General features: G+C 65.8%; 1 protein-coding gene across 4 annotated transcripts in view; it reads right to left on the bottom strand.

Moving 5' to 3' along the window:
- Positions 1-367: 367 nt before the first annotated feature.
- Positions 368-11068, bottom strand: part of DOK7 (docking protein 7) — a 39565-nt gene continuing 28864 nt past the window's right edge. For 2 of the 4 annotated variants that reach the window (XM_032254035.1, XM_032254036.1), the window contains one exon: positions 8122-9867. In XM_032254035.1, coding sequence (XP_032109926.1) covers positions 9134-9867 — 734 coding nt within the window. In that variant the 3' untranslated portion in view covers positions 8122-9133. Of the gene's footprint in view, positions 1533-1828; positions 1982-5253; positions 5268-5648; positions 5692-8121; positions 9868-11068 lie in introns of those variants that run through there. The other 2 variants (XM_032254038.1, XR_004261553.1) reach the window with 2 other exon arrangements.

The raw sequence follows: 11068 nt of genomic DNA, 5'->3' as shown, positions 1-11068 counted from the left end.
TGTAAATGGGAAGCCTGAGCTCCAGCCAGCCAGGGTCATGGGGAGGGCCGGGGCTGTGTGCCCAGGTTGCATGTCTGAGCTGGTACATGCGGTGGCCCGGAGGTGGGCATCTCAATTCTGCCACCTGGAGGGCCCGACATGGCTGCCGCCCTGGACCAGGGTGCAGGCCAAGCCTTGCCCCAACTTGCAGCTTAAAATCTTGTCCAGGGACCTCCAGGCTGAAAGCCCAGCCCTGCCCTGTCAGAATGCTCCCCAGGGCCTAGGCGTCTAAGCAGGAGATTTCTGTCCTGGCCCAGCTGGCTCCGGGTTGACCCTGCATCCCCAGAAGTCACAGGCAGAGTAGGGGCGCCAGGAGGGCCAGTGCCCTGAGCCTGCCCACTCGAGGGCCCCACTGAGCAGCAGTGGCAGCCACCTGCAGTCCCCAGTCAGGCCAATCCCGGACTCCCTGGGTCCTTGATGAGCTCCTGGAGGAGGGGCAGGGGAAGGGCGGGAAGATGAAAGAAAGGGATGAATACATGGGAGCCCTGACATGCAGACAAGAGCTCCATCTTCAGAAGCAAGGCAGGGGCCCACCCAGGGCTTCCTCATGCCACAGGGGTTGAGGGCACGCAGGACACCCACCACCTAGGCACATGGCCCCATCAGCCCACCGACCCCCAAGCCACAGCACCCACGCAGAAGGAAACCCCCACCCCATGCCACCAAGGAAGGCAGCTCTGCTCTCCCCAACCCTGAGCACCCCCACGTGAAGACATCAGGTCCATGTCCAGGAGCAGAAACCAGGAGAGAGAAAAACTAGCATCATCAGAAACAGAACAGTCACAGTGTGAAGCTCTTTACAGGACTGACTGTAATGGGTCCCTGGCGAAGGGCTGCGGTGGCCCAGGCAGGACTGCTGGGAGGCGGGGAGGGGATGCCAGGAGTGCGGAGTCTTGGGTCTCGGGTGGCGCGGTGCTGAAGTGGGAGCGGGCGCTGGCTCCTGGCGCTGCAGGGCACAACACCAAGGTGAAGAATGAGCATTTTGCCAGGACACAGCTGTCATCCGGGAAGTCACCTCCAGGGTGAGAGGGCAGTTTGCATCCCAGGCACCGCAAACCATGCTCACAAACTCACTCCTGGGCAAGGACCAGAGCTACCTGACGCCTGGAAGCGGGGCCTCAGGCAGCCTGGGATCCAGAGCGACTCATTCAGGCCAAAGGAAGGGTCAGCCCGGGGCACCTGTGAGGCCCCAGATACTTCTTCCTGTTTGCACCAGGGCCCAGAGACCGGCCATGCCCTCTCCTGCAACTGGGGGTCCCCGGGGAGCAGGCCATGGCCAACAGAAGGGGCAGGCCTGCCGGGGGCTGTGGCGGCAGTACAGCGCGGCGGGATGTGTGGTCAGCTCCAGGCGCTGCAGCCTCACGGCTGGGCCGCCCTCCTCTGCTCCAGCTCCGACAGCTGCTCCTCCCGGGCGCGGGCGTGCCGGGCCCCCACTCTGTGTGCTGTCTCAGTGGCAGCAATATTGATCTGGGCGTAGAGGGAGGCGCCGGCCCCTGAAAGAAGCCCGTGGTCAGCGGCAGCCTGCGCTGCCCTGCTGCCCAGGCCTGACCCTGCCCTCCACACCAGTCCCCAGCCAGGCCTGCTGGAGAGGACACCCCCTCCTGCAGTGGGGACACCCTCAGCGGGTGTGGCCCAGCCAGAGATGGAGTTGGGGAAGTTTGCCTCCTGGGGGGAGGCTGGTAGGCAGAGCTCCCTGGTGAGGGCTACTGGGTGGGGCTGGGGGACAGGGCCCTGAGGCTGTGGTCCCAGCTCCCAACTGCCAGGGCCTCCACGCAGGGCAGGGACCCACCTCGGACGCCCTCGCCGGCCTCCAGGAGCTCCAGGCCCATGTAGTGCAGCTGCCTTCTGGAGGAGGGGCTGACGGGGATGTTCACATAAGTGGGCGCCTCGCCTCGAGGCCTCTCTGGTCCTGGGCTGTCCACAGCCATGGGTCCTGGGGATCCTGTGGGGGGAGCGGCTGTGAGCCCTGTGGGGGCCGAGAGCCGCACTGATCCCAAAGATTGTGCAGTAAAGAGCTGCCAGCCCTGCTTCCCTCTCCGCCTCTCCTGTGCCTTGGAGGTTCCTGCTCCATTTTCCCTGACTGTCCATCTTTGGCCCAGCACTGCCCCATCCTGAAACCACCCCCCCACTGTCCCCTCCTGGTCCAGGTGCCCACAGAGCAGAAGGAAGGGCCGCCCCTCCCTGTGCCGCTTCTCCTGCAGTCATTGCCGACCCCCAGTGGACCCCTCGAGGCCCGCTCTTCTGTCCCTGTGCCACTCACCCGCACCTTCCTGGCAGTCTCCCTGCCAGCCACCCCTCCCTGGCTGTCCCAGCACCTTCTCTCTTCTCTCCGTCCCTCCCAGGCCAGCACAGCCCTGCTTTGTAGTGGCCTCCAGCACCCGTCCCCACTGTCCTCCTGGGTCACCCCACCTGCTGCAGGCTCCATGGTGCCCCCTCTCCTGTGCGCAGGCCCAGGCTCCCTCTGTGTCCCCTCCAGGGCACCCAGGCACCCCACACCCTCTCTCCCTTCGTGGGAGTTACTCCCTGGTCACACCCACTTCCCAACAGCTGATGGTTCTGTCTGCAAACCCCACTGGTGCTACAGTGGGCAGAGCAGGTGCTTGGAGGGGACCCCATGGGCCTGGCTGGGTGGGACTTGAGGCAGGCTCCCACCTTGTGGGGCTGGACTCACACGGGCCCCTCCTCTGCAGCCCTGAGGGCTCCACACCGCAGGCACCAAGGTCCTGCAGAAGGGCCCCATTCTCCAGCGCCTCCTCCCACTCCTGTCGTCAGGGCCACGGGATGTGGGGGCAGTGAGAGCGAGTCCCCCTTCCTCATCCCCTGACCCAGCGACTGGGAGGCTCAGCCAAGCCCTACCCAGGTTGAGCTCCCTGCCCCTGGTACACTCCGAGCCCTCAAGATTCAGGTGGGGGCTGGGATGGGGGAGTGACTGCCCTGCAGGTCGGCCTCCCTGAAACACCTGCCTGTGGGGGGAAGGGCCCGGCTCAAGGCTGGGCCTCCCTGCCCCAGGGATGCGTCCGCAGCAGACCCAGGCTCTCCTGTGGCCACCCGCTGCCCGACACCTGCAGCAGGCGTCCACTCTGCCTGGCTGGTCACACCCTCGTCCCCGTCACTCCCTACCGCATGTCTGGTGGGGGGAATTTTCACCTGCTTGCTCCCAGTCTCCCAGAGAGACCTGACTTGCTGATTCTGCAGCCAGCGGCCAGGACAGAGTGAGAGGGAACCCAGGTCGATGCAGGTTGGCTCACCTGCCAGCACAGTTCTGCCCCCATCCTGCCGGGGCCTGGGGCCCTGGGAAGACCCCCTCCTGCAGTGCATGGTCCTAGAGGGCTGGCCCCCTCTCGGGATGCCAGGACCCCTTCATCAAGATGAGCCACAGAACACCGCAGCCAAGTTCCGGTGCCCAAGCAGGCACCTGGGTCAGCAGGGACGGGGCGTCAGGGTCAGCTGTCTGGAGGAGGGGCATGGCTGAGGGGCAGAGGCCAAGAAGGCATGGTGGGAGAGGCAGGTGTGGGGAGAGCTGGGAGAGTGCCGGGGCCTGGAGTCTGGAAAGGGGCCAGGCTGCTGTGAAGCCAAGGGGTGGGGCTGGGACTCGCCCATGATGGCTGGACACGCCCCTGCAGCCTGGCACCTCGTTTTAGGATTGGATTTGTTCTTCAAAGGTTGTCCCCAAGGGTAGTGGGTTGGAGGGGCGAGGGTGGAGGCTGGAAGGACCATGAGTCCTGACTGCAGGGAGAAGGGACAAAGGTTCCCAGCACCGCCCAGAGTCCACTAGGCTGTAAGTGGCGCTGGGCCGGGGGGCCATATCCGCAGCTCCTCCACAGCCACCAGCGCCCAGGCCCCAAGTGCTCTGCCTCCCCTCCCCTCCTTGGGACTCTGCTTTTGTTTCGGCTTCTGTAAGCATCGCTCCCAGTGCCTCAGACACTTGCAGTGAAGCAGGAACTGGGAATCCGCGCTTCTGCGCCCTCCTCCCGCACCCCGCCCTGGGCTGGCAGCCTGACACTGCCACACCGGCCTGGCTCACCTCTGTCCCGTGACAGACCTCGGGCGCCCCTCCCGAAACCCCTGCCAGCCTCTGTGGAAAAGATTCACGTCCTCCAGTAGATCCTATGGGCCTGTCCCCTTGACCCCCGCACCTGTGTCCCAGGGCGCCCCATCTGAGTAAAAGACCCCTGAAGGGTATGGGTGGCCTCAGGGAGGCCATGGCAGGCCCCGGGGAGGACCCTTGGGGGAGGGCTGGCTCCACCTCCTCTGGCCTGGTGGCCGCCCCAGCACTCTGGACTGCAAGGATCAGTGTCCAGCCCAGGTCCAAGGCCGGCTAGCAGGGGCTTTCCAAGCTGCCCTTGCCTGCCTGTGGCCCCACCCCCAACCCAGGTAACCCCTCCAGGCCTGCCTGAGCCCCGCCTCCACCCCCAGGTGTCCCCTCCAGGCCTGCCTGAGCCCCACCTCCACCCCCAGGTGTGCCCTCCAGGCCTGCCTGAGCCCTGCCCCCACCCCCGGGTGTCCCCTCCAGGCCTGCCTGAGCCCCGCCCCCACCCCAGGTGTCCTCTCCAGGCCTGCCTGAGCCCCAACTCCATCCCCAGGCGTCCTCTCCAGGCCTGCCTGAGCCCCAACTCCATCCCCAGGTATCCCCTCCAGGCCTGCCTGGACCCTATGCCCCCTGTAGGTGCCACCTGCCTGGAAGAAGGGATTGAGGAATCCAAGGCTCAATCCATAGAGGCTCCTGCCCACAGGGAAACTGAGACACAGAACTATGCCACCCGTCCACCCCAGGCCAGCCACCCTCACCTCCAGCCTCTCTCAGCCCTGCCCAGCCTTCAGCAGGGCTCTGTCCCCGATGACAGCTGGGCTTCTCCAGGGAGACCCTGAGGACCTGCACCTTCCCGCTGGCTCTCTGCCTGGCCCTCCCTCCCGGCCCGGCCCCAAAACTACACCTGCCAGGGCACCAATGCCTGCTCCTCGCAAGTGGCTTACCACCAGCCCAGCCTCCACAGGCCCCCTGATCTCTCAGGACACAGCCCCTCCTCCCAAGCTGGGACTCCTGGACCCCAGCTCTGACTTCCTGCCATGGCCCTCCCAGGAACAGGTCCATGCTCACAGCCTGGGGACCCACAGACCCAAGTCTGTGTCTCCCAACCCTCAATCCATCATCCAGCTGCCCACTGGGCACTCTCAGCAGGTGCTCCTGAGACAGGCCACACTGGTCCGGGCCACACGGAGCCAGCGGCCTGCCTTCTACCCACTGCCCTGCTGTCCACACCTGGGCTGGGACTCACCCCCACTGCCTGCTGCCACCCAGTGCCCACTGCCACCCAGCGCCCACTGCCGCCCCAATGCCCACTGCCGCCCCAGTGCCCACTGATGCCCCAACCCCCACTGCCGCCCCAGCGGCTACTGCTACCCCAGTGCCCATTGCCACCCCAATGCCCACTGCCACCCAGCATACACTGTCACCCCAACACCCACTTTCACCCCATTCCCCACAGTCCCCGCTGGCAGTGGTCCCCCCACCCTCCCCATCTAGCCAGACTCTGGTTGTCATTTCTGTGCCCACCTGGACTCCCATCTCCCTGTCCCTGAGCTCTGAGGGACTGGCTCCAGGTGCCTACCTGAGTGTGCTGTCGCAGGTCCAGGGGGTAAGGCAGCTGCTCCCTAGACCAAAGAGAACCCAGGTCAGTGCACCCTTCAGGCTTCCCTTCGTCCTGTGCCCGGGGCCTCTGAGAACAAGGATGCTACCCCGACAGTGACACAGGCTGGGGGACCTGGGCCACCTGCAGGGAGTCTACCCGCCATCCCTGATGCCTTCTCTCCAGGGCCCTTTGCCCTACAGGCCCCAGATACCTGGGCCGCCCACCCACCCGGACCTCTCAGTCTGGTGGCAGCCCCCATAACCAGCCACAGAAGAGCTGGAGACCTCGTCATCTGGGGATGGGGCGGTTCCCAGCCCCTGGCCCCGTCCAGCTCCCCCTGTATTGCTGCTAGAGCTTTATGGGAGGAGGACCACACCCCAAGAGAGTGTCTGGGCGCCGACCTCAGAGCTGAGCGGCTGCTCCGAGCGTGGCCTCCATTTCTTTCCCGACCTTCAGGGTGTGGGCCCTGCTCTCAGCAGCTGGTGGGGAGGGCTCCGCGGGGGTGCCCCTGGAAAGCGCCCCATTGAGAGGCCCCAGGTGAGATGAGCACAGTTCCCGGACACTGCAGGTGACCTGCCTGCCCCTGGGCCTCTGAAGTGGGCCGTGCCTAACTGGAGGTGCCCTGAGTCCCTGGAGGAGCCTGGGGTGGGCTCTGAAGGTCACTTGGAGGGACGGTGGCCCGTGGCTGAGCACAGAGGTTTCCTGCCCTCCTCCAGCCCGGACAAGCAGAAGCGGGGCCAGCCCAAGAGAAGGCCCCACATGGGCCCCAGCAGCGGGTGGCCAGAAAGAGGCCACAGCACCCTCCTGTTGTGAGGGCCTTGTGTGGGCGGGGGCTGGGAGGCTGGAAGTCGGGGCTCGGTGCTAAGTTCTGCTCCAGGCCAGACTTGAGGGTGGACAGTCACAGGACTGGGACTCTCACACAGGGCGCCCGGAGCAAACTGGGCTTATCCAGACTCTGAGAGCCTTTGACAAAGGCCAGCACCCTGCGCTCATCACACACAGGCCTGAAGGCGCCGGTCCCCGGATGCCCTGGGAGGGCCAGGCCTGCAGGCACAGGTGGTGCAGAGCCCGAAGCAGCGAAGGTCCGCCCTGTCCCTACCTGGCCAGGCCCAGAGGCTCCTGGGTGGCGAGAGAACAGAGCCAGTGTCTGCCCCATCTGGTTGCCCCTGGGCTGAGGAGAAACCCCCACTCCACTGGCCACCCACTGGGAGAGGGGTACGGAGACTGGAGACCCCGGGCCACACACTGCAGCAGGCGGTGAGCAGAACCTTCAGACGCCCGGAGCGGGGCCTGCGCTCCGGCACAGTGGGGAGAGGCAAACGCTGCAGCCACGTTTCCATAAGGAAGGGCTGTCCAGGGACCTGAACCCGCTGGGCAAGAGATCCCCATGACCCCACACTACTCCCCAGGCCACCGTGGGGTGCCTCAGTCGGCTCTTATCAGAGGGACCCTGTCCCCTGAGCCTTGGGTAGGGGACCCATGGGAACACAGAGGGCTGAGCTCAGATGATGAGGACTCTGGCAGGAAGGCCCGGCTCCCCAGCATGGAAGCCACAGCCTCTCATCCTGCAACAAGGCTGGCACGGCCACTGCCGGAGGTGACAGCAGCTGGGGCGACAGTAAGGGCAGCTATTGAGCCCCTGCAACGTGACCTCATCAGACCCTCATCAGTGAGGCAGGGTCTGTCACCCTGTTTGCAAGAGGAAACTGAGGCTCAGAGAGGCGCCGGGCTGGCTAGGGGCACCCAGCCAGCAGATGTGGCCCAAACTCAGTCCCCAAAGTCCACACTTGCCACCAGGCATCACTGCAGAAACTCCTTCAGGACCCCCTATGCAGAGTCACCCCCAAACAGGGTGGCAGGCAAGGGGACAGACAGGTGCCCCCACAGGATGTGCAGGGGTGACCGAGACCAGCCTGGAACTTGGCCCCATATGGGGAGACAGGCAGGGCAGGGGCCCCAGGCTCAGAGCCAGTCCCCTCCTGGCCTCAGGTTGGAGGGTCTGCTCTCACCTGGACCCGAGGAGCCCCGTGCCTGAGCCCAACGGGCTACTCAGACCCCATTGTGGTCTCCAGGACACACCCAGGAATGTGCCACACGTGCGTGCACACATACATACGCAGGTAAGCACAGACACACACATACATATGCAGGCAAGCACAGACACACGCATGCACACACGCGCGTGCACACACGTGCACGAACACGCACACATGCACGGGTGCATGCACACACACACACGCGCGCGCATATGCACATCCCAGCCTGAGGGCTGCCCGGCGCTGCCTCTCTGCACGCCACAGCATTCAGGCCCAAGGCTGACGAGACAGACAAGGCTGCTCAAGCTCCTGAGACGGCCGAGGAGGCCGGGCTTGGGGACTTCGGATCCAGGCAGAGGCCCAGTGTGGAGGCCGGCGAGGGGCAGAGGGCCGGGCAACGGACGAGGACAAGGTGGTAAGAAAAGAACACTTTATTTCCAGTCTGAGAATGTCTTATAAAAAGTGTCGGAGTGAGAAATGGCTGACAGCAAGGGACAGAGCCAGGTGTTCCCAGGGCGCAGCTGGGCGGTGGTCAGGGCCGGCTCCGGGCTGGGTGGGACAAAGCCACCCAGGGTGTGCACAGCGGGCCAGATACCGCCCTGCCTCCGACGCAGGGGAGCCGAGCTGCTGACACCAAGGGGCACTGAGCCCTGGGCCAGGGCAAGCACAGGCAGAGCCCGGAGCCTCCTGATGCCAAGCCTGCTGTGGGCCCCACGAGGAGGCTCCCACCAGAGGCCTGGGGCACATGGCCCCTCCCAGCAGGGTCAGCGGGTGAGGCTGCTCTGAGGACACTGCCTGCCCCCCAGGGCCTTCCTGCAAGGGCTTCATCAGGGAGCAACGGGGCCCAGACCCCAGAACCTCACGAGTCACGCAGCCTCCTGAGCTTCAGTTTCCTCCCATAGACGGGGATGAGGCCTGGCGCACAGAGCGGGGACTGGGCTGGTAGAGCCTGGGTGTGGGTGGCTTGGTGCTTAGCAGGTGGTGTGACTGCACGGGAGAGGTGAGGAGGAGAACCGGCCACCCATGAAGGGGGCGTGAGGCCCGAGAGGACAAGGCAAGGCCGGCAGCGGGGCCTCCAGCCCTTGGCACCGCAGTGTGAGCACAAGCCACAGAGATGCAGCACCTGCTAGAGCCCCCAGAGCCTGGTCCTCAGGACTGGGAGACACGGAGGGAAGCGCTGGGCCTCGGGGCTCTGCCGATCCCGACCTGCCCGACCCAGAGCCCCTGCCTTCCAGAACTCACCTCCCCAAGTCAGCCCCTTCCTCCACGGGCAGCCACAGGGTGCTCCCTGCAGTCCCCTCTCTGGGAGACCCCGTCCCTCCCACAGAACGTAGAGCGCCTGTCCTGGGCAAGGAGGCAAGCGCCACCTTCTCTCCCTTCTGGGGGCAAATTCAGCCCCTGTGCAGCCGCGGACCGGATCTGCGGCTCTCAGGGAGGGGGGTTTACCTTGAGTCCTCCACAGACTGGACATGCCGAAAAGAAAGCTGGGGCTGGCCCCGCGTGGGGGCCGCCTGCTTCCCAGGGCTCGCTGGGGGCCGGGCCATGCGGTGTGGCCTCGCTGCCCTGGGGGGCCTCCGTCACCAGGCCCCGCCGTCTCGTGCCCAGCCAGCCAGAAGGACACCCGGCGGACGTCTGGCCGCCCAAGTCCCCGGCCGCACCGTCACCGGGACTGCCCTGCGAGGCGGGGCTGTGGTCCCTGGGAGCCAGGCGCAGGCTGCGTGGTGTGTCGTAGTGGGGCCGCAGTGAGGTGGGCACCTGGTACTCGATGGCCCCGGGTGGGCAGGTGCACAGGCTGGGCTCAGGAGCCCCGGCTGCAGGCAGGCTGAGCAGCGAGCCCAGTTCGTCCGCAGCCCGCCACACGTCCAGGCTGCTGCCCGCGTAGGAGGACAGGCTGCCGGAGTAGGAGGAGTGGCTGCCCGTGGCGATGCCGCTGTCCGAGGAGCTCTGGCGGCCGACCTCCTGCAGCTGCCGCGGCCGCAGCAGCTTGGGGGGCGGCCTGGAGGCGCCCAGCATGGCTTCCCCGGGGCCCTGGGCAGCTGCTGGCCTAGGCCCCTCCTGCGACGTGCTGGCCGACGACAGGGACTGCTCTGGCCACGAGATGAGCCGGCTGCTGGCACTGACGTCCGAGTGGCTGGCCTCCGAGGAAGAGCTGGATAGGTCCCCTGGGACAGAGCAGGAGGCCAAGGCAGCTAGGGGTGGCAGGGGGCTGGGGAGGGCTGAGGGTGGGGCTGACGCCTGGTGGATCCCCACGGGCTGGCACCTCCTGGCCTTACCCCCCCTTCCAGCCCCCAACCCCCTGGGGGCTGTCACAGAAACCTGGCTTCACCAGCGACAGGGCACCCTCTGCCCTCCCTGTTCCTCGTCCACTCCTGTCCTTTGTCTGCCCCTGTCCTCCTGCCGCCCACTCTCCTAGGCCCCGGGCCCCTCCCTTCAGCGCCCCTGCCAATACCTGGGTCCCAGCCTCCTCCTCTCTCCAGAGTCCCCACCCTCCCTGCCAAAGAGACCCACGCTCTGTGCCCAGCCATCCCGACTGCCTTCCAGGGCCGCCTGGGCAACTTGCCCTCTGCATCGTCACAGCGCCAAGGCTGGCCTGCACTTCCCTTCCCTGAGAACTTCTCAGACCCTGCCAGCCTGGACACCTTGACTCACCCCCTTCCCTCACCACACTGTGTCCCTGCCCTCAGGGATGAGAACCACACCCGAAGCAGGTCCCAGGCTGCCTCCCTGCCAGGCCTGGCCTGGGACCTGGCCTGGGAAAGCCGCTGTCATCTCTGCTGCCTGCTCTGCCTTCCAGGGTTCCCAGGTGGAAGCAGTTGTGAGCCACCCCCGGGAAGCCCGAAGCTCACTGCAAATCTGAGACCCCTTCTCCCGGGGCGGGGGCAGGGCAGAAGGGGAGAAGGCCGCTGTCCAGTTGGTGCACTCCAGGGTCAGGCAGTGATCAGAGGGCACCGGCCGGACCAGCCCACACTTGGCCCTGGGAACAGGTCGCCCATGCAGCCACCCTCCTGGGAGCACCGCAGCCCCTCACTGCACTGCCAGCCCCTGGCACCACCTCCTCTCCCCACGATGGCAACAGAGCCAGAGCCACCAGCAGCTGAGGAGGCGTCTCTGCTCCTGGGCAGCCAGCTCACCTGCCTTAGAGCCTTCTGTCTGGACACAGAAGGTAAAACCAACACTCAGGGTCTTGGTCTCCCCCAGGCACAAGCTGGTGGGCAGGAAAGGATTCAAAGGCTCTCAGAGCAGAACCACCGTTCCTGTCAGCACCTCAGACCAGAGTTTAGCAAATGTGGAATCACAAGTGCAGGAAGGAATGAATGAGCAGAGGGAGAAGGAAGGAACGAATGATCAGAGGGAGAAGGAAGG

Source organism: Sapajus apella, unplaced genomic scaffold, assembly GCF_009761245.1.
Source record: "Sapajus apella isolate SASKATOON/1434 unplaced genomic scaffold, GSC_monkey_1.0 scaffold85, whole genome shotgun sequence".
Lineage (NCBI taxonomy): Eukaryota > Metazoa > Chordata > Mammalia > Primates > Cebidae > Sapajus > Sapajus apella.
Note: the sequence above shows the minus strand (reverse complement) of the source record. Positions and strands in the feature narration are given on the sequence as shown.